A 22,287-nucleotide genomic window follows, 5' to 3' on the forward strand; every position below is an offset into this window, starting at 1 on the left:
CCCAATATTTTCCGTTTTATTTACAATTGCCGGCTACTTTTTTGTCACAATATATTATCTAACATAGATGCTTGTAATATCTACACAACCATTTGCTTAGAGAAATTTTTGGCATTTGTGTATGCCGAAACCTTGTAAATATTATAATTTTGCGCTTAGTGATTACCGTCAAGCGTTCTTATCAATTGCTCGCATTGAATATATTTTAATACCAACACAGGCTGATTGCGCTAGGCGTCTAAATAGCGCCTAACTGCGAGCGTTGCTTGATCGACGACTGAGGCCTTGGAGGGGTATCATACAATACCGTCAAGCAATCAATGGACAGAGTACGGCAGCCGGCGGCATATGAAGTGGAAAGTTTACATACAAACGCGCACACTAAAACGAACGTCTACAAATAATAAGATATTTTTGTGTGAAAGTAAATACAAAGTCAACTTAACGGCAGTCGATTCGACAGTCGTGCGCCTATTAACAACGATCAACATGCTACAGTCATCCATTATCACTTCTCCATCATCCCTTTTTATGTGGTGGCTTAACGACGACGATGACGACGACGACGACGACGAAGCGTAGAAGTTTCAGTGTTCATTTGCCAACCGTTGGCATCGGTTCTGGTTCTCGGTGGCGCTCTAACTTGTACTACACGCTAAACATACATATCTGTATATAATAATATAAAACTTTATTCTAAATATTTGCGGCTAACTACTCTATATTACACCGCTACGATCCACAATATACTGAAGCTATCAGGTTTAAAGTTGTATAACTTTTCGAAACTTGCATTCCATTTCCAGCGGAAAAAACGTTACGTTTTGGTGTCTCTAATAAAAAGCGATATATGTAACAACAAGAACGTGATACCCACCATAAACCGTGTACATATCACAGAAACACGTGGGTTCTCGACGAGCGAGACTACACAACGCACGATCACATTTTGCCAGGCAGCGCCGCAAGCATACACGCAATCTACCACATACAAGTACAATACAATACATACATACATAGACAGACGAGAGTGCGGTTACCAAATATTTATGAACATACAAATGTTGCGCGACGTGCTTAGTGCGTACCAGTAGTACCAGAGTTTTACTCAGCGCGTAGTGACATTATTGATTTATTGAAAAAGTCAAGCGGAAAGGCGCAAATTTCACGACATTTCACTTTCGCATTGTGTCTCGCTTTGGACGCTTTGTGAAAATCAATTTCAATTAACGTGCGCGTAGCGGAAGCGTCAAATATTTTGGCTCGCTAGTGTTAAATCAACGTCATTTAGCGGAGAGTTAAAGTTTTTCTATAGCAACGCGCAGGAAGATGTCTTCGAAAGCAGCGCTCGTTGGCGGCAAGCAGTTGCTGGTGGTGGGCAGCGGTGGGCGCGAGCACGCGATTTGCTGGAAGCTGTCGCAGAGCGAGCAGGTGGTTAAAATCTACGCATTGCCCGGCAGCCATGGCATTGCTCAAGTGCCCAAGTGCTCCAATCTAAGTGATGTGAACGCAAACGATTTCCAGGTATGTTTTTTAACGCTGCGACTTTAGATAGTATAATGTATATAAAGGTAATTCAATATGAACACATGGCGCTGTCGCTCTTTTTGGCTTTGTTGGCGCTCGTACTCAAATGTTTGGTTTGTGTGTGTATGGTCGCGTTTTGGTTGGGGTTTTGCCGGTTTCATATTTGTTTTACTAAGTTAGTGCGCATAACGATATTGAACTTCTGCAGAGAATTCTAATGGCGGAATAAAAGGTGCTTCTTGAAGAGCCGACGAGTGAAGAAAGTATTAAAAATGTGCTTGCGTTATGATTCAACCTCTTTTATTTTCGCGCTCAAACTTTTTGTGTATGAAACAAAAAAAAGCACTTGATTCCGATCGTTCAGTTTGTATGACAGCCATATGCTATAGAGACTCGATATCGGCGGTTCCAGCTTCTTGGCGAGAAAATGTAGTTTGTACAATTTCAGAACGATATCTCAAAAACTGAAAAACTAGTTCGTGTTTCCTTTTCATGGTATAGAAACCTTATTCTTCCGTCGCAATTCTTAAAATGCTCGTAATTTATAGCAATGTGTGGAGAGTTCTTCGGATTCGTGGCAACGCAGTGGTTTTTATTTGGACCTGTTCCTAGGTGTTTCAGTACCGCTGTGAAGCAGACTTCAAATCGCTGAGAAATTTTTTGAGAAATCGAAAGGAACGTTTCACCATTCTTCATTTGTAATTCACATTAGGAATTTGTGCTTGGCTTAGCACCCTTTTGATAGAAATGTTTGAGGGTTGAACCGCAATCCTTTAGTGCTGAGATATATGCGATTTCAGTTCAAACCGGCGACGAGCTTTTAACTGAAGTTCTAACTTGTGGCCATGACTATATAACCCTAGTGATCGGCGCTTCTTAAGAGAGAGCTTACTCCACACGTGTATTTCTTAACGATGTGATGCGATTGAAAAGATCCCTTTTATAGATTCGCTCTATTTGATTTCGGTACTATTCGATTTAGAAACAAGTTCAGCTTAAGAGAGTTATCGGTTTGAAAAACTTCTCGAAACCCCTACATACATATATTGGTTTAGTAATCGCAAAAAAAATATGTTGCTTAGTCAGCTGTATAGATAGCTATTTTTAATTAAATTCGGGGCCCTGATCATCTGTACTATAAACACGACTTTCTTTGTGTAAAACATTTTATGAAATGAGATACTTTCCATTTTGATCCAATGTCTTTTATCATCTTTCGGTCAAGACATTGATTCCACGCTCATAAAATTTTTGTTCCTTTTAGGCAAAAAAGTGGTCCAAAGGGTTTTCACTTTGGACTATTACTAGTTCAACTGGTCCAAAGGAACTAGTAATAGTCGAAAGGTGCCAAGGTTGGAGATATGGTGGGCTTTTAGCGAATCACCAAGCTTGTAAGAGGTCTCGCTTTATTCTGCTGGAATACCGCACCTTTTCTATTGATCAATTCTGGCCTCTTTTGTTTAAGTGCATCGCACAATTTTTCCAGCTGAGCACAATACACTTCAGAATTAATTGTGATATTATCGGGCAAAAGTTCATAATAAATATTCTCATTGAAATCCCATTAAACAGACAACATAACATTTTTTTGGTGATTATCGGCCTTTAAGGGATTTGAGTTGGTTCATCCCTTTTAGACTATGAGATCTTAAGCTTTACGTTCTTATAAAACTAACTTTTTGACGCCAGTTAAAATGTGCTTCGAAAATTGATCACTTCTTTGACGTTTGATAGGCAAATCACAGTCGTTGAGCTGACATAGTAAATTTCGTTCTGTTCGAATATGAGGAACCCATATGTCAAGTTTCAGTATTAGTCTTAGACGTTTCATAAGCTTATGAATGGTCGCGTTTGACAAATTTAATCTATCAGGGATTTCTCGTGTTATTATTTGACAACTTGCATCGAGAAACAACTTTATTTCATATAAATCAGCTTTTTCAGAGTTCTTCCAGGATGTGGTGCATCCTCAAGATCGAAATTGCCGGAACGAAATTTTGCAAACCCATTTCGCTATTAGCGTTTGGCCAACATATCTTCTCCATACACATCATATAGTTTTGGTCTTGCTTGAACTGGAGTTTTACCCTTTTGATAGTAAAATATTCTGAAAATCTTGTTTCGGTCTTCAGTCTTTGACAGTGCAACAAACAAAAACTATTCCTAAAAGGCTTAGGACATTCTTTATTAGCAAGCCTCACCCTCTGTTCAAATATATAACGGTAAGACGGTTAAGTGTGAAGTTGGCTGCGAAAAAAATTCAATAAAATCAGCTGTTGTCATCAAACGAAAACTTAGTGAACGACCCAATATACAATGAACGCTTAAATGAGCATGTCATTCATCATATATATGGTTTCCAATTAATATTATACTATATATGTGCTATATATAAATAAAATACTTAAAATTTAAACACACATAATTACAAATAGGAAATAGTTTAATACTATTGTGGAGGCATGTGCCAGTAGAGAGTACTTTCAAGTATTTGATTATAGAGTCTAAATCTCAATCTTTTAGCGATAACGCTGACATTTTTGTGAACAATCTTCTACAAGTTGTCTATGCAAACAAAATTAATGTTTTTAGTTATCGCTGACAAATGCAAAGGTTTTGCGATAACGGTTACGTGAAACGGTTGCAGGCAAAACTGGGAAAACGGTCTCTAAAGGATTGGCAACGAAAATAAATTATGTTTTTGCTTAATTGTTTCAAAACTAAGAATACAGATAATTTTGTCTAACCTCTTTTTCTCTTTTTATTTAGGATTGTGCCGAAAATCTTGAATATACATATGTATGTCATTTAGGGTGTATAACTCTATATAAATCGGGCTTCTTATTGGAATTTGATTGTAAGGACTTCACTTGATATTTTTTTCTTTGAAAAGATTTAAAAACCTATAATAAACAGTCTATCGTAATTTGACGGCAAGAACTTCACGTCTTTTTCATAGGTCGCTTCAAAGATTCCATATTAATTTTTAAAGCTTCTAAGCCTATCCCTATTTCCATCTCCAGAAGTTTAATGTTTTATAAATTATTATTTTTTCAACCGATCTTTATATATAATATATTTAGTTCTCAGCTTACAAAAAAAATGCATAGTCAAGCTATAAAGCTGGCAAGGGCTAAAGACCCTCCGCTATCAGTAGAACGAGAACCGGTCGGTGATCCCCTCTTTTCGTGTGTTCTACTACTGGATAGCTGGGCTAACATCCCTTCATGCGTTGTCGCAAGCCAGCTGTTGAAGCTGTATGGGAAAAAAGCGAGTAGGATTCTGGTCAGCACTTCCTTCTTGATTGTCCTGCATTTGCGAAATCAAGGAAGAAACACTTTGAAGGTCATACTTTCAGATGACCCACCGAACTGGCGGGAATGGAAATTAAACGCTCGAAAAAAAATTTTATTGGCCTCAAGGTGCTTTTGCAGATTTATAAATTCGAAGTACAAGAGTTTTACCTTTTTAGAATCACAAAGGACTACTTTTAGCTGTCTAAGTGCGATCTTTGGATCAGGCATCATACCTAACCTATAAATTTTTATGATCTCTGAAATATTGAAGGCTAAGCTTTAAGCTTTAAGAACAGGTATACCTAAAGCTTTTGCGCCTCAACTGTGTTTAATCCACTAATTGTGAGAAGGGCAAGTCTGGCAGTGACGTAGACCCTTTGACGGTTTAGAATTTGCATGCTGTTGAAAAGCCTAATCCTCAATTTCGATTATTTGGAAAAACCATTGACATTAAATTATTTTATTTAACCAGTTTGCATTTTATATATATATATATAACAGTGTTGTATTTGTGCGAATGTAATTAACTATGAATGAGTGCGTCGGTGTGTCGGTGTGTCGGTCCGTCAGCCAATTAATGTGCATGGAATTCGTTAAATTCATTATAAATAAATTATAATACATTTTCATCTTATCTACGCCGGAACAGAGAGCGCGATCCATTTTACTGCAGACGTAAAACAGACACTCTTCAAAAACGGCGCCTCACATCGTTGCGTCTGGCATTCTGTTGACTCGGACGCTTCGTCGCAACGCTCTTGCTGTTGAAGCTGCTCGACTTGTAGTTGAAATTTCGCGAATTGTGGGGTGTAAGTAATGGTGGCGCAATCTCAGTGGACAGTCGTGGGCGCAATTCGCCGGCCTTTATCACCTTGAAGGGGTGTGTACGTATATATTCGAGTGCGCGCAGCACATAGTCGGGTGTCTTGGGTATGTGATCGCCCACCGGATGATAGCCGGTTTCATCCGCTGTGTAGGACAGCTTGATTTCCACACCTTCGGGTGAGACAAAGCTGGAGGCGCCTTTGATCGCAACACCAGCAGTGCCCTGTTCCATGCCACTAATGCCATTGCCCGTTTCGTATTGATAGTGATAGCGGCCGTCTTTTTTCATTTCTTGATCATTACGCAAGATCGGCACTTTTGGCCCAGCATCATTGCGTCGGCCGGCCGTAATGCTGTTCGGATGTTTGTAAGTGGCCGTTGTTTGTCGTTGAGGGAAATTTGCTTTGCTGGTTGTTGGTTTTATTGTTTGCTGGCGTGTTGTTGCTGCTTTTGTTGGCACATGGTATTTCCCACCAAAATATTTGTCACTACGTGCCTGCGCGACCGCAACCCAAATGCCGATCATTAAAAAACACTACGAAATAGAATTGAATAATGCAAAAGCGGGAAAAAGGTGAAATTTTATTACTATCTAAGAAATTTTTATTATCAAAATGATTTTGTTTTTATAAAAGTGGGTTTTCCTTACAATTAGCTTCATTTTCTGTTATTCACTCTTCACAATTAATCCGTATGTTGCTTGATCCGCCAAGTCAAAAGTGTAAGTGCTGCTCTTAGCCGGCCTCCAAAGCTTTTTATATGGACCAGCTCGGTTTAGTCCGTCACATTACCATTTTTGAAGCACCAAACACTGTTGCTTGTTGTCTTTTTCCGCGATTTAATAGCTTCCATAAATTAAAACATTCTTCTCACTCGCTGTCTCGGCTTGTACCAATAAGAAGAATCGACCGCGTGGGTACAACGTCGCAGTCGAGAGCTAGCGCATCATTTTTTTTTTTTAGTTCAAACTAACTGACAAATATAGAGTAAATCCAAGTTGCGCTCAATCACAGCGTTTTTGTGGAAAAACTTTAAGTTTTGTGAAATTTGCATATAATGCAGCAGTAAAATAGTTTGTCGATCTAACTCGTCAGCGCTGCGCATTAATAACTAACAACTACATCAGTGTTAAAACAAATTCACAAGCTTTTGCGGGGCGTGTGTCCGCGGTCAGACAATGCAAAACATATTTTTTCGATGTTTGTTGATTTATGTCTGATAGCTATGGTTTTCTGCACTGGTCCGGACTATCTGCGTAAATGAAATTAGCCTATTTCGGAGTTGTCATGTTGTCGTCAGTTTTGGCGTTGACGGTGTGGTGTGTTGTTGCTGTCGATGTTGGCTTTGATCTTCTTCTTCAATGTCAGTCAATGTCGGTTTGTTTTGCTAAATATTATATTATATAATCATGTTATAATTGTTAGTTTCATAGGCAACCCACTAAGAAAATGTTGATTCTGATTTTTGTTTTGCCTTAATTTTTTTTATAAATCATTAGTTTATTATAATATATTTGAGGGCGCTTTCGACACTCTTTATTAGCCGTGCTATTACTTCTTGGACAACTAAGGACGTCTAAGGTCCCACCCTTAGAAACTGGCTTAATTGGAGTCAGCAGAAAGCAGGGAGGATGATGAGATGCTGGAAAATATCCTTTACGAATGCTCAGGTTTTTATCAGTTGTGACATCAAAACGTCCACGGCTGCCAATATTCCAACTTAAAAGATATTAGACAGCTAAGATATAAAAAAGATATTTAATGAAATCCACTGAGCGCGGATAAGACTTCATTGTTTACCACTTGGGAGCAAATGGAGCCTAGCGTGGATATGCGGCCTGGCGCTCCTGAGCCTCCCTTTTTACACACAAGTATTTTAGTGGCACAAAGCATTCAGTGAAGGTCGTGAAGTCATCGATAACTTGATAAAGTAAAAGAAATAGTGTTTAACATTTGTCGTGTTGACCTCAGATATTTATTAGGGAGTTTAAATATTTCTTAAGGACCGACTCAGTACATTTTGGTTATGAATCGTGTCAATGCTAAGCTCCTGACTAAAGATCTGCATCTTTTAGAGGTCATTATTTGCTAATCATCAATACTCCGGGATTAGTTAGTAATTTAGAAGTGAAGTCCTCTCTCGACGACCAAAGACCAAATTCTACAAATCACTCCTCATCCCCGTCTTGCTATATGGTGCAGAGGCAGGGACGATGACAACATCTAATGAGTTTCTATCAGCGTTATGAGTTTTCAAGAGAAAGGTTCTGCGGAAGACGGGGAATACCGCAGTTGATGAAACGAGACAGCGGTTACGCTGGCTAAGTCATGTCATCCGAATGGAGAATGACAGTATTCGATGTAGTACCCGCCGAGGGAAGCTGAGGAAGGGGACGATCTCCACTCCGTTCAAAACACCAGGTAGAGAATGATCTGGCTACACTTGGAATCTCCCATTGGCACAAGCAGCGAACGACTGGCGCGCTGTTACAAACTCAGTAAAGAAGAAAAATGATCGTCAATCGAAATGACAAAAAGAGACTCGGAAGAATGAATAAGACGTCGAATTTGTCGAACCATTGAGCGAATCATCAGAATTTGGCGTTACAGCTATATGTAAGCTTTGAAAACTAACTACCGTCGAGAGGGTTATCAGCCCTACTTCGACGAGGCCGAACTCCAGCCACGTAGTAGATTTTTATGACTCAAGTTGTGAGCTATCATAACTAATCTAAAACGATGGCTACTGGGGTGACGCCGACCATAATCGGGAGCCAGCTCCTCTCTCATTATCGACAGGGTGCGCCGACGGGTCAGTGAAGCTGACGGTTGAATAGAACAAGCTTTGTAACCGCGCCCCTATCCTATCGCCTTCTCCTAAGTGAATAGGCCGAACAAACAAAAAAAAAAAAAACACAAATTCGCTGAAAGCACTGCAGGCCGAGGCTTTAACAAGTGTATTTGGATTAAAGGGTTATTACAATTCGAATTTTCAAAACATCATACAAAAAAAATCTTCATACAAGTGTTAGAGAGATGGCAAGAGAGCTCGACATCTCTCGTGAGTCCGTTCAAATGATTTTGGCGGTTATTTCTGGTAAGAAACGCGTTCTTGCCGGACTCGTTCCGATTAAGCGGTATTTTTCTTTCAAAAAGTGTACCATAAACAGGTCTCTTTGGTCGTGCGAATTCCGATCACGCTTTCATGAAGAGCATTATAACTGGAATGGAACCCGTTTTCAGTCGATCGAAGAGATAAAACAAAATTCACAGAAAGAGCTGAAGGCCATCCAAAAAAATGGTTATGCAGTGTTTCGAGGACTGGAAAAATCGTTGGCCTAAGTGTACCAATTGGAGAAAGTTGATGTGGATGACCTTTGGTTTCAACAAGGCGACATTATATGTCTTACAGCCAACGAATTTTTATCACATCAGTTTCGTGAGCTCCAAGTTCATGTGTTTTAATAACACTGGCTTGTTTTTTGTTGAGTTATGGGTAGCTACAGTCTACGCAGATAGAAAGAGTATATCCGTCGTGTTATTGCTAAAATACGGCTCTGATTGCTGCATAATTTTTCTTTTTAATGGAAATTTTTAATCTCAGCTTTAAAATATAGTATTTATTTGGCAGTTGTATTTTTTCCTTTTTTTTTAATCTTGCATTCTATTTCTCACAAATTCTCTCTCGTTGATTAAATTAAACTAGTTCTAAATAAAGATAAAGTAGTATTTTATTAGGCGTGGGTTAATAAGCCATTGCTGAAATAAATCAGCCGACAAATTTAAATAGTTGAAATGGCACAGCATTTTAATTTATATTTGGTCATTTGTGTAGTTAACTATTTTCGCACCTAAACATTCTTTTCTTTTGAGTCATTTTGCAGAAACTAGTTGCATAATTTATATACTTATTTGTATCCATAGAATAACATTAAAAAGTAATAATACTTTAAAACTATAATAAAATCCAATATTACAATATTTATGTTCAAAAACTAATAATTTTTCCGGCTTTTCGAAATTCACAAATTTTCGCTGCATAGATTTGAATTCTGGTTGGAGGTGTCAGAAAAAGTGCTCGCCAACATTAGTCAAAACTACAAACTAAAATTAGCATTTCTTGTATTATTTATTATTATTATTCAGTGAGTTCAGCGTTGATATATACTGTACACCGTTAATTTGTAGGAAGTAGTTGATTGACCTTTGCCATAAAATATTTTTCCCCTCTAACAAATTTATGTGCTGGGAACGCCACGCACTTGACCTTGGCGAGCAATTATAATCAAAGTGAGACAGTTCACACAGTCACGAACGCTCACGTCATTTACCGTTACTTTATAATTGCTCTCATATAGAACCATATAACGGGTTTTTCAATAGGAGCGCTACAAAAATGCAAATACAGTTTGGGATATCAATGAAATTCTTCCTCGTGTGAAAGTACATTCGAAGCCAGGAACTCGATTTCTTTTGCAGAGTCCAGACACTGAACCCAATTTTCGACAGCTTTCATCAGCATAAATCGGCCGATACCGCTGCAATTTCACGTTCCATATTCGTACAAAGTTCATCAACCGTCGCTGAGTCGTTGGCATAAACCATAGACTTGACATACCGCACAAAAAATAGTCTAACGACGTCAAATCACACGAAATAGGTGGTCAGTCGACTGGGCCATTTCGGGAGTAACACGTTCACCAAACTTGGTTTTCAATAAACCGATTGTGACATTGTGACATTCAAGTCCATATCATCTAATTCGGGTCAAAAATATTCGGTTATCATTCAGCGGTAGCATATTTACAGTAACGTGGCGGTCTTGATCGATACGGAAGAGTACGATCCAATGACGCCGGCAGCCCATAAACCGCACCAAACCGAAATTTGTTTCGGGATGCAATGGTGATCCATGCAGTATGTGTGGATTGCTGCCTGACCATAACGCATATTTTATTTCATCGCTGAAGAGAATTTTTCGATAAAAATCCTGATCACTTTCAAGTTGTTGCTCAGCCAAATTCACGAACAAACGACGTGAATCAATTGGTCAATATGATCTAGCGTAAGGATGTAGTCCAAGATGTTTTGGCAGAATTTGCCACAATGACGTCACAAAGATGCCCAACAATTGAGAACGACGTGTGAGAGATTGATTTGGGTCTTCCTCAATTCATGAGCTAGTAGCAGCAATATTGTCGACATTGCGGGCACTTCTTAGTCTCACTAGCACGGGCATATTTTGTACTGTGCCTGTGGATTCCAATTTTCCATTAGACACTCTGACAGATCGACCATAAATTGGATAAAGTTAAGGCCACTGACTCCAAATTTCGATAGTAAGTTTTAATAATTTCGACCCGTTGTTGGATCGTATGTCTTTCCATGATGAAATGGCAAAAGAAATGAAAAAATATGGTGTCGTTTGCTGTCGCTATCGGTATACTTCTGTAGCGTCCCTATTCTAAAACCCATTAATTCTTTATATTATATGTATAAATATGTTTGAATTTTTGTTAAACTTTCATTTTCTTTTCAGGGCATCGCCAGCTGGTGCAAGAAACAATCAATAGATTTGGTCATTGTGGGTCCTGAAGATCCGTTAGCCAATGGGTTGGGCGATGCTCTCAACAAGGCTGGTGTACGTTGTTTTGGTCCCAATAAGAAGGGCGCCCAAATTGAGTCGGACAAAAAGTGGGCCAAGGACTTTATGCTAAGGCATAGTATACCGACTGCGCGATATGCATCATTTACCGATGTGAATCAGGCCAAGGAGTTTATAAATAGGTGAGTAAAGGAACGATTTAGAATTAGGATTGTGGTGGTTTTTTCAGGCTATTGAACTCCATTCTCATTGTACATACGTCTAGATAATAGTGTTTATTAAAATCTTCACTTTAATGACCGGGAAAACAGATATATATATATTGGGATCTACGGATCTATCTTAACCCTGTCTCTTATACACATCTAGATGTGTATAAGAGACAGGTACATACGTCTAGATAATAGTGTTTATTAAAATCTTCACTTTAATGACCGGGAAAACAGATATATATATATTGGGATCTACGGATCTATCTTAACCAAGCTGGTACATATTATTTTTAGTAAGAGTATTCTCGAATATAGAAAATCTCAGATTACTTCCATATATGTACTTCGTACCTTTTCATTTAAGCTAATTTAGGTTATGTTAATTAGATTTATGGAGTGCCGTGATGTAGTTCATTAGAAGTAGTTATCCTTCAGGATGTCAAGGCTTGACGTGAATTTCAATAGATTATGTGGCCTCATTAACAATACCTCTTCCAATATTTCATATGGTGGGACCACATATTTGAAGGCTTTGCTAAGTACACAGGAGATGCTACATTGCCTTCCCTGGTGCCTTTCTGTGGTCTTCTCTATCTGTCAAACCATTCTACAGGCGTGTGCCGCCACTAAACAGTTACCAGTGAGTAAGAATGCTCTTGCAGTCCATTCTTTCGGATGCCAGTGGGAATTTCATGTATTTCTGATTTTCCGCCTTACACACTCCGGTAGATCGTTTCACCGCTTTTTGATCTTTCTTACCATGCCCCTGTTCATATCAACGCACAGACAATGCATGAGTTTACCAATGTTGGTCACGTTTCGGGTTACCGAAGATTTTATGTGTAATATCTCATGCAGCTAGTAGTTGTCCCGTCGATTTGGCACAGCTCAGTATTAATTCCAGAGCCCCCGTTGTTTAACATTTGAGTTTTTTTATTCAAATATCGCCTATTTTTCTTGTTCAATTTCAGCGCACCTTACAAAGCGCTCGTCGTGAAAGCTGCCGGTTTGGCCGCCGGCAAAGGTGTCGTGGTTGCAGCAGATACTATCGAGGCTTGTCAAGCTGTCGATGAGATACTTGGACAACGCAAATATGGTAATGCGGGCGAAACCGTTGTCATAGAAGAATTACTCGTCGGCGAGGAAGTATCCGTGCTCGCATTTGTCGATACACAACATGCTCAGGCTATGTTGCCCGCGCAGGATCACAAGCGGTTGCGCGAAGGTGATGAAGGACCGAATACCGGTGGCATGGGCGCATATTGCCCATGTCCGTTAATACCACCCGCCGATTTGGAACGCATTAATAGAGCTATACTGCAGAAAGCCGTAGACGCTTTACGCCAAGAAGGTATACACTATTGTGGTGTACTCTATGCGGGTCTAATGTTGACCGTTGATGGTCCTAAGGTGTTGGAGTTCAATTGTCGCTTTGGTGATCCGGAGACGCAAGTCATATTGCCATTACTCGAGACTGATTTGTATGCCGTAATGAGCGCTTGCTGTGAGAATCGTCTCAAGGAAATACAACTACAGTGGCGTGAGGATGTCAGTGCCGTTGGTGTGGTCATGGCCAGTGCTGGCTATCCAGAGACCTCGACAAAGGGCTGCATAATCGAGGGTACATAATCCAATTAGTTATTTCGAAGTATTAAATTATATAATATTTTCTCTCTTTTCTTTTGATCTTGTTATCCAAACAGGTATGCCACCAAATACGGCTGATGAGTTGATCTTTCATAGCGGCGTAGCGGTCAACAAGGCTGGCCAGTATCTAACCAATGGTGGCCGTGTGCTGATCGCCGTAGCGCTGCGTGAAGATTTGCGCCAAGCAGCGGCTGATGCAACCAAAATATGTCAGGGAATCACATTTTCGGGTGCTGGCGCACAATTTCGAACTGACATTGCGGAGAAAGCATTCAAAATGTAATTATTTGGCTTAACACATTCCTTACATACATACATGAAGTGTCAAATTGAATAAATCTTTTGTACAAATCTCATACACAAAAAAAAATCGAACTAATGGTGTTTCAATTACTTGGCAGGCTAAAGACGTTCGTTCCGACATTCAAAGCGCTCTCCTACAAGGATAGCGGTGTTGACATAGATGCGGGCGATGATCTGGTGCAACGCATAAAACCGTTGTCTCGAGGTACACAAAGACCCGGTGTTGTAGGCGGTTTGGGTGGATTCGGTGGCTTATTCCGCTTGAATGAGGTGAGCAAAACATTTTCGGCGCTTTTGAAAAGTACGATAAATCTTCAATATATTTCCCAACACAGCTAAATTACGAAAATCCTGTGATCTGTGAAGCCATCAATGGTGTGGGCACCAAGATAAAACTCGCACTCGAACATGAGATGTACGAAAGTATCGGTTACGATCTGCTCGCTACGTGCGTCAATGATGTGCTCGAGTCTGGTGCTGAACCAGTTGCCTTCTTGGACTACATAGCTTGTGGCAAGCTACAAGTGCCGATTGCTGCACAAATTGTAAAAGGTATTTCCGACGGCTGTCGTGAAGCTGGTTGTGCGCTCTTGGGTGGTGAAACCGCTGAAATGCCCACGGTCTACGACGTCGGTAAATATGACATCGCCGGCTATAGCGTGGGCATACTTGAGGCAGGCAAAGAGTTGCCGAAATTCCAGCAATACGAGGAGGGAGACTTACTAATATCGTTACCAGCGAGCGGGCTGCATTGTGCGGGCTTCCACGCGTTGTTAAAACAACTTGAGATGGCTGATATTGACTTGACCGTTAAGTGCGAATTTGGTGATGAGACTAAAACGTTAGGTAAAATATTTGAACTCTCTCAAAAGTTTGAAGTTTAGTAAGTGCTGGTTTTTACACAGGTCAACAGCTGTGCGAACCCTCCCGAATCTATGTGAAAGAAGTGCTCGCGCTCTTACGCGAATGCGATGTCAAGGCTATTTCGCATATAACCACCGGTTTGCTGCCAGATGTGCAACGCATTATACCGCCAGACCATGAGATATCGCTCGACTTTGGTGATCTCAAAATTCCAGCAATTTATGGCTGGTTAGTGGGCAGGTTACGTTTGGCTCCACAAACACTTCTGGACAATCTGAACTGTGGTATTGGGCTTGTTATGATTGTGCCAAAGCGGTGCACGGTTTGGAAGCAATTGCTTGGCTCCGGCGCTAAGGTGTTCGGGGTGTTGAAACGTAAAATGCACTCATGCCACCAACAACATCAAATTGAGGTGCGTAACTTTGTAGAGGGTTTGGAAAAATCCATCGAACGTTTTGGCGGTTTATCCGAGAGGAATATGCGTACCTTGGATGAACCGCATGAACGTGACTTGGCTTTGGAGCTATGCGATGGCGCTTTGACGCAGCAGCGCAATGAAACTTTAACCACAAAACTGGGCCGACGTTTGATGGGCGTACCAAAGAAATACAAGGACCCGGTATTGGTACTGGGCACTGATGGTGTGGGCACTAAAATTAAGATCGCACAACAAACCGAACGCAATGGTACGGTTGGCATTGACTTGGTGGCGATGTGCGTGAATGACATACTGTGCAACGGTGCTGAACCGCTGACCTTCTCGAGCTATTATGCGTGCGGTGATTTGGTGGAAGAAACGGCAACTACGATAACTGGTGGGGTGATTGAAGGCGCGGCGCAAGCAGGCAGCAGTTTAGTTGGTGAGTACAAGTAGTGCGCACATATCCAGCGAAAATTATAGTTTATTTTTTATTTTTTAGAAACACACATTGCTGAGGTGCCACTGCTTTATGCATCCGATGTGTACGATCTTGCCGGTTTTTCACTTGGCATTGCTGAATACAGTCGTTTGCTGCCACGCACTGATGAAATACGTGTGGGCGATGTGCTGATCGGCCTGCCGTCCTCCGGTGTGCATAGCAACGGCTTCAGTCTTGTGCATGTCATAATGAAACAAGCTGGCGTTACGTTCGAAGACAAAGCTCCTTTCAGTCATAACACGTTCGGTGAGGAATTCCTTACGCCCACACGCATTTACGTCAAGGCACTGCTACCACTCGTGCAACAGRGTCATATCAAAGCCTTGGCCCATATTACCGGCGGTGGTCTAACCGAGAATATACCACGTGTACTTCCCAAAACATTAGCTGTGCAATTGGATGCGAAACAATGGAATATACCACCCGTCTTTGGTTGGCTTGCCGCGACCGGTAATGTAGCACCAAAAGAAATGCAACGCACCTACAACTGTGGACTCGGCGTAATTTTAGTAGTTTCACCGAAATATGAACAGTCCGTTTTAGCTGAATTACAGTATCGTGAGCGCGCAACGCGCGTCGGCGTGGTGGTGAAGCGCACCAATTCTGAAGCGCCACAGGTTGTAGTCGAAAATTTCCAAGGCTGCTTGCAGCGCGCACAGAAATTGCTAAATAAACCACGTAAGCGGGTTGCGGTGTTGATCTCCGGTACAGGCAGTAATCTGCAAGCGCTCATCGACGCTTGTCGCGACACTTCACAAGGTGTGCTTGCCGATATCGTCTTGGTAATATCGAATAAAGCTGGTGTGTTAGGTCTTGAGCGCGCGGAAAAAGCTGGCATAGCCTCAGTGGTGATCTCACATACAGAATACGCAAAACGCGAGGACTTTGACGCGGAGATGACTAAAAAGTTGTTGGAGCACAATGTGGATTTGGTGTGTTTGGCTGGATTTATGCGTGTATTGAGTGAGCAGTTTGTACGTCAGTGGAAGGGCCGTTTGGTGAATATACATCCATCATTGTTGCCTAAACATCCCGGCTTGAAAGTACAACAGAAGGCGCTTGATGCTGGGGATAAGGAGTCTGGCTGTACAGTGCACTTTGTGGATGAGGTAAGCGGTATATGCAAATAACTTGATTTAAATTCATGTTCATGGTTTTCATTTCGCACTTTTTAGGGTGTGGATACCGGTGGCATTATTGTACAAGCTAGCGTGCCCATACTGCCCAATGATACTGAAGAAAGTTTAACAAATCGCATACATGTGGCCGAACACTTTGCTTTCCCAAAAGCGTTACGACTGTTGGCCACTGAATCAGTCAAACTGAGTGCAGATGGCAAAGTGATTTTTTCCTGATTTTAATTTTTACTTTACAGTAACAATTTTTTGGAGGTAATAGGGATAGCTCTTATAGCCCAATTCTACTTCAAAAACAAGTTTTGCCAACGTCTACCTGCGCCATGCTCTTAAAACAATGGAATTCATGAAATCTTTATACATATACATACATATGTATACCAACACAGTGAAAAATAATGATAGCATTTATAGTAAAAAAAAATTTAGTTTGTATAATAAAGTTTATGAAACTTGTAAAAATAGGTTAAAATAAAATTTTAATTAAGAAAATACTATCTATATAATTCATTTATAATGTACGAACAATATTAACATATCACGCCAGCCTACAGCGGCTTAAAATCACATACATACACAAAAAATGTGTGCCTTCAACAAAAATAAAACATTTTTCTTTAACATGTTCAAAAAAGTGAACCAAAAAACGAAAATATGTCGTTTTTAGTCGCATTTCCCGTACTCGCAGTTTCATTCGGCGTTTCTCTTTGTTTTTTAAAGTGTTTGAGCGCTTCTGGATCACTAATCACTTGCTCAGATAATTTTGCCATATTTAACCGGAAAAGTTGATTTTGCAGTATAGGCACAATAAGATTATATTTATCTATATTCTTGTTAATATCTTTGATATCATCGCTATAACGCTGCAAAACTGCTTGCCAAGCGCGATTCTCTTCTTCATCAAACGGATAGTCACCAAAGTATGCACGTTCCGCACGCAGCTCCTGCTTCAGTTTTTCCACTGCTTCGCGTATATCGCGCTGTAGTGTGATCCATTCAGGTGTGAAACCGTTATCGAGCAGAATTTTATTCAACTTGTGCGTTGTAAAATCTAAATATGGATTTTGCGTTTGCGCGCTACTCAAAGGTTTGCCAGCACACTTCAAATTGTCAAAGTCACCCTTTGCCATAGCCTCTTGTATGAGATCTTCACATATACGATCAAACCCGTACTTTGTTTTGATGGCATGATTCTTATAAAACGTGCCTTTTTTCATAATTGTGCGTTCACCAGCTTGTGATTTTTCAATACGATGGCTGAGCACGCGTTCTTGCGCTTTCATTGCTTTAACCTGCTGGTATTGTTTTTGCCTCTGAAAAGGATTACCAACGCCAATGCCGTCATAACTTAGATATTGACGATGTTGTGGTGCTGTATGTTTTATATCAAATACTTCCTCTTCCTCATCTTCAAGTATATTACGTCGATTTTTGGCAAATTTTTCTTGCAATATTTTGAATGCTTCATCTACTTCTTGAAAACGTTCAGCACTGGCTTCTGGTAGGCCAGAGTCGGGATGTACACGCTTTACCAGATCGATATAAGCATTACGAACAGTGTTCTGATCGGCTGCTTCATTAACGCCCAATATACGGAAGCATTTCTGTGTACAAAAGAAGCTTTTTTTATGCATGAAAACTGTGTGATGTAAAATCTCCAGTTACCTTGTATAGTTCCGCGCGTTTAATATGCATTCCTCTAAATTGCGCGGTAGCGGTTCGCCAACATAGACTAGACAGTAGCGTAATTTGTCTACCTCTCAGCAACATTTTAACAAGTAAACTACGTTAAATAACCTGTGAAACTAAGCTGTTATTTTTACCACTAATACTGCCGTATCTTACTTACAGGTACCAGCGTTTATAATGGGCGGTATATTTTGATTTTTGTGGATAATATGCTATAATATAATATTTTTTCAAATGAGTTTTATAAAAGTTTATCACCTAAGCATTTGTTGTTATTTAAGTGAATCTATCGTGCAATCAAAACAAAAACAGCTGATTGGCAATAAGTTGCCACTGAGTAGCCTTTGAGGCATATAAGTATGAAATGATTATAATAAAGTATTTTGTTACATTTTAACTAATTTTGAATTAAGTTGTTTTAAAAATTTTGCGTATTTTTAGTTTATCATAAAAAATATGATAGTTTTTTTTGAATTTTTCAATTATTTAACAAATTTTGTAATTGAGACTTTTCTGATGAGCCACCAATTTAGACGAGACAAGATAGCAAAGCATATGTATATTTTTTCCAATTTGAGCAAAGCTGGCGTTTCTCTTTGTCACTTGCTTTTCCTTCATATATCGAGCTAATAGTTGATCCTGCTCTTACATTTACAAATCTCATACGAAAATATAAAGCAAAATCATTTTTGATTTTGAAGTCGGTGGAGATAAAGGTGTAAAAAGTGTTGAGTGAAGATATAGGAAAGAAAATTTTCATTTGCAAATAATTAAATCAATTGGAACAGTGAAATCATAAAACAAATAGTATTTGACTTGTGAAACAAAGAGTTGGTGAAAATGTCTGAAAAGAAACGTTCAAGACGCCGTAAGGATGTAAGTGACTAAATAACAAAATGCACAAATTTTGCAATAAAGATGTTGAAAAGCATCCTACATTGAGTTTATGTCGCTATTTTTTTCATATATTTTGCCGAATCAAATTTTTGTACCTGTGTATATGAAAAATGAATAGTGGAAAAGTTATTGCGCACATAAAATTGTCATGCTGGCGTGTATATTGCTGTTGAATAAGCAAGCAGATTGCCATCGTTATGGACATAGATGAAATATATGGAATGTGTTGGTTATTAACCACAATACGTAATTATTGAAATTTTTCCTTTAAAATGTTGTATGGAGAAAGATATTTTGAATATTTAAATTTTTGTTCTACTCTACCTGCTGTGGTTTTACATTAGCGGCTCTAATCATTGTTTTTGTTGCTGGAAAAATATGCCAGTATGGACAGAAATGATGCTAGTTGGCATAAGTGAGACAGATTGCAGATGATTGTTTTTGTTTTTCAAGATGTTTGGTATTGCTTAACGTATATAGCATATACATATATGCGCGTAGATGTGTAAATGTCAGTACAAATAAAAAAAAACAGTACTCGCTTTTTCGCTCACACATGTATTTTATTTATTTGATCCCACATTATTTTCGCTCTCATTTGTCCAAGTTTTTTTTTTTGTTTTATAATAATTTGTTGTTTATTTACCTTAGCCATAAATGGACTATAATTTACTGATTTAATTGGTATTTCCCTGAAAAAAATTAAAATTTCAATATTCTCATTGAGGGATAAGATTACGATTATCAGTGTTTGTTGCCGTGAACTTTTAAAATATTGAAGATTTTTAGTCAATGTCAAAAGTGAACATTCCTGATAGATTGTGATTACCCATTTCATTGATAAGCCGCCAAATTATTTTATATTTATATTACTGAATTAACCTACTTGAAGTGTTCATAAATAAATTAAACAAAATTTACTTCATTTACTGTAGGTACATTTTTTTACAATGGCTATTACAAGAATACACCCACACAAAGTTTGATTACATACATATATATGTACTTCTGTATATAGATATGTATGTATGAGTTAGAAGTTGGGCCATGCGGGAGATATTTGATAGTTTAAAACTTGTCGTTTTGTGAATACTTTTTAATAGTCATCTATAAATAAGAATGAAAACTAAAGGGCTAACGTATACAAATCGATTTAAAATACATATAGTATATTGAAACAAACAGAATTTACAAACATTAGGAAAAATTCATGAATTCTACCTATTCTGTATTAAACCATTGGAGTAATGCTTTAGGAAACATTAGTGTTAGAATGAGAAATGTTCAACAGTCATATGACAATTGTCTCAATTGGAAGCAGCAAACAATTAAGCAATTTTATTTTTACATATGTATGTACAACAAGATAATGTCATAATTAGTGAGTGATTTACAATTGAAAATTTGTGTGCATATTTATTTGTAAATCTACTGAAACTGTTGGTTTGCAGCAGGTAGTATTCCAATGCCTTACATAATATTATATATTGAAGACGGATTTTATTGTCGATTAACTAATGACCGAAAATAATTTTAATAAATAAAATAAAAAGCTGTACCATGATTAAATAATTTTAATACGGAAATGGTTGAAGCAGCGGCACTTAAAAATACAAAAATATTTATTCAATTGCTATTTTGCATTTTGCTTGTGCTTGGCTTCGAGTTTACTTAGAATATATTTCCATAATTGAAGAACGAAATATTCTAGAACACCTACTAAAATATTTATTATTTTTCAAAATCAAGCGAAAAATGTGAACGTCGCTTCGAAATGTTTAAACATTCGTATATGCATTCAAAAATTCCGAAAAGGTTAATCAATACAATTTTTTAAGAAATTGTAAACTAAAAATATTAATAGTTAAAAAATAAAATAAAAATAATACATTCATAACAAAGCATAGTCCCAAATCACAGAAAACGTGCTGACTACATATGACGTAGAAAATCAGCTGAAAGAGAAAACCAAAAAAGTTGTATATGCAAATAAAAAAATTATAATAATTTAAGCACATGGAGCAAACCAGAAATTTACAAACTGGTTTTGAGCGTGAATAAAAACGCTATAAATTAAGTGAGCAAAAAGCAATTGAGAAAGAGCTGTTTCTCAGTCAATAGAGAATATTAATATATAATATTTAAAAAATTACTGAGTGACATTGAGTTTTGAGCGAATTTTAAATTTACATATTCCTTTAGTAAGGCTCTTCCCTTGTAAATTGGGATGCTTTTAATTTCCGTTTTGCTTATAAGACCACCAATTTAAAAGTAGATCCCTGGAATATGTTAGTTACTGTTTTTTTTATACTTTTTATAAATAATGTTATATGTTCTGGTTAAATTTTTTTTGTATAATATTATATTATATTTTCCCAAAAGATCTTCCGTTTGATATCACTTCTATAATTCAAGTGCTTGCTAGTTCAATGTCTACACTTGGGATTCCCATTTGCTCGCTCTCCATACAAATATACATATACGAGTATATCGCACTCTTTGCTTTTGAGCTTAGTTTTGCGTAAGTTCACTTAACAAATATTTATTTTGCCTCCCAGCTGTTTCTGGTTATCTCAACACTTGTTGCCAGCCGTCTGCCAGAAGATTTCTTAATTCTCTTCCTTCCAATTGTTTTTGTTGTACACTTGTAATTTTTCTGCGTTTTTTATTCTTTTGTGGCTTTTTGTTATGATTACGCATACGTTGACGCTGTGCTGTGAATGTTGCTGTTTTTGTTAGAGGAGAAAGTTGTTCCACTGACTGACTTGCTTGTTGGCTGATTGAATGTCTGACCACTTGCTAGGTGCTCACTGCCATATTTTAATACAATTCAGTATTGTGTTGAAGTTTTGTGAGCGACGAAGCGACTAGCAACGTGACTTGTCTTCCGGAATAAAAAAAATTTAAATAAAAATATATTTCATTTATTATTAAAATGAAATGATAAATAAAATGAAAAATTTAAACAAATTAAAAGAAAAAATATGATAAAAAACTAAAATAAAATGCAGTAAGACAGAGTAAAATAATATAAAACGATAATAAACCAGACAATGCAAAAAGAAAGTAAGTAAAAAAGATCAAGAATTAAAAACAAGCTTCAATTAAAAAAATGAAAGTAAGGATCAGAAAAAATATTATTTAATAACCGAAAAGCCAGCAATACCAAAAAATTAAGTTAAATTTAAAACTGAAATTATTACTTTTTAAGAAAAAAAAATGTAAACATAAACTTTCCGCATTGCTCTTTTCTACGATTTACACAAGTATATACATACATACTATATACACACATAAATGATCAAAAATATAAATAACCAAAATTTATATGCAGAGACATTTAAAAAAATACTAAAATAACAAAAAA

At 38.1% G+C, this 22,287-nt stretch overlaps 4 protein-coding genes across 5 annotated transcripts in view; 2 read left to right on the forward strand and 2 right to left on the reverse strand.

The window, feature by feature from the left end:
* The first annotated feature begins 573 nt into the window (after positions 1-573).
* Positions 574-16,764, forward strand: LOC108967891 (trifunctional purine biosynthetic protein adenosine-3). The gene is made up of 9 exons (XM_018931552.1): positions 574-1,524; positions 11,187-11,434; positions 12,436-13,085; positions 13,168-13,390; positions 13,513-13,684; positions 13,750-14,260; positions 14,320-15,138; positions 15,199-16,307; positions 16,374-16,764. Exons 1-9 carry the CDS (start codon positions 1,330-1,332, stop codon positions 16,551-16,553), a joined length of 4,107 nt encoding a protein of 1,368 aa, XP_018787097.1. The 5' UTR covers positions 574-1,329; the 3' UTR covers positions 16,554-16,764.
* LOC108967893 (pupal cuticle protein) lies at positions 5,268-6,518 on the reverse strand. The gene is made up of 2 exons (XM_018931555.1): positions 6,298-6,518; positions 5,268-6,183 (listed from the first exon to the last, which is right to left on the reverse strand). The coding sequence occupies exons 1-2, from the start codon at positions 6,307-6,309 to the stop codon at positions 5,515-5,517; spliced, it is 681 nt and encodes a 226-aa protein (XP_018787100.1). The 5' UTR covers positions 6,310-6,518; the 3' UTR covers positions 5,268-5,514.
* A 32-nt stretch (positions 16,765-16,796) lies between the features above and the next one.
* Positions 16,797-18,280, reverse strand: LOC108967892 (dnaJ homolog subfamily C member 28). 2 transcript variants are annotated; one of them, XM_018931554.1, is made up of 3 exons: positions 18,184-18,280; positions 18,000-18,117; positions 16,797-17,938 (listed from the first exon to the last, which is right to left on the reverse strand). In XM_018931554.1, exons 2-3 carry the CDS (start codon positions 18,102-18,104, stop codon positions 16,961-16,963), a joined length of 1,083 nt encoding a protein of 360 aa, XP_018787099.1. In that variant the 5' UTR covers positions 18,105-18,117; positions 18,184-18,280; the 3' UTR covers positions 16,797-16,960. The 2 variants fall into 2 exon arrangements, with proteins under 2 accessions (XP_018787099.1, XP_018787098.1); XM_018931553.1 differs by having other exon boundaries at positions 18,000-18,131.
* A 414-nt stretch (positions 18,281-18,694) lies between these two features.
* The window catches only part of LOC108967923 (translocation protein SEC62), a 9,614-nt gene continuing 6,021 nt past the window's right edge, over positions 18,695-22,287 (forward strand). Inside the window, exon 1 of the mRNA XM_018931616.1 lies at positions 18,695-18,899. Within this exon, the coding sequence (XP_018787161.1) occupies positions 18,864-18,899 (36 nt within the window). The 5' untranslated portion in view covers positions 18,695-18,863. The remainder of the gene's footprint in view (positions 18,900-22,287) is intronic.

This window comes from Bactrocera latifrons, unplaced genomic scaffold, assembly GCF_001853355.1.
Source record: "Bactrocera latifrons isolate USDA-ARS-PBARC rearing strain unplaced genomic scaffold, ASM185335v1 scaffold_2, whole genome shotgun sequence".
Taxonomy (NCBI): domain Eukaryota; kingdom Metazoa; phylum Arthropoda; class Insecta; order Diptera; family Tephritidae; genus Bactrocera; species Bactrocera latifrons.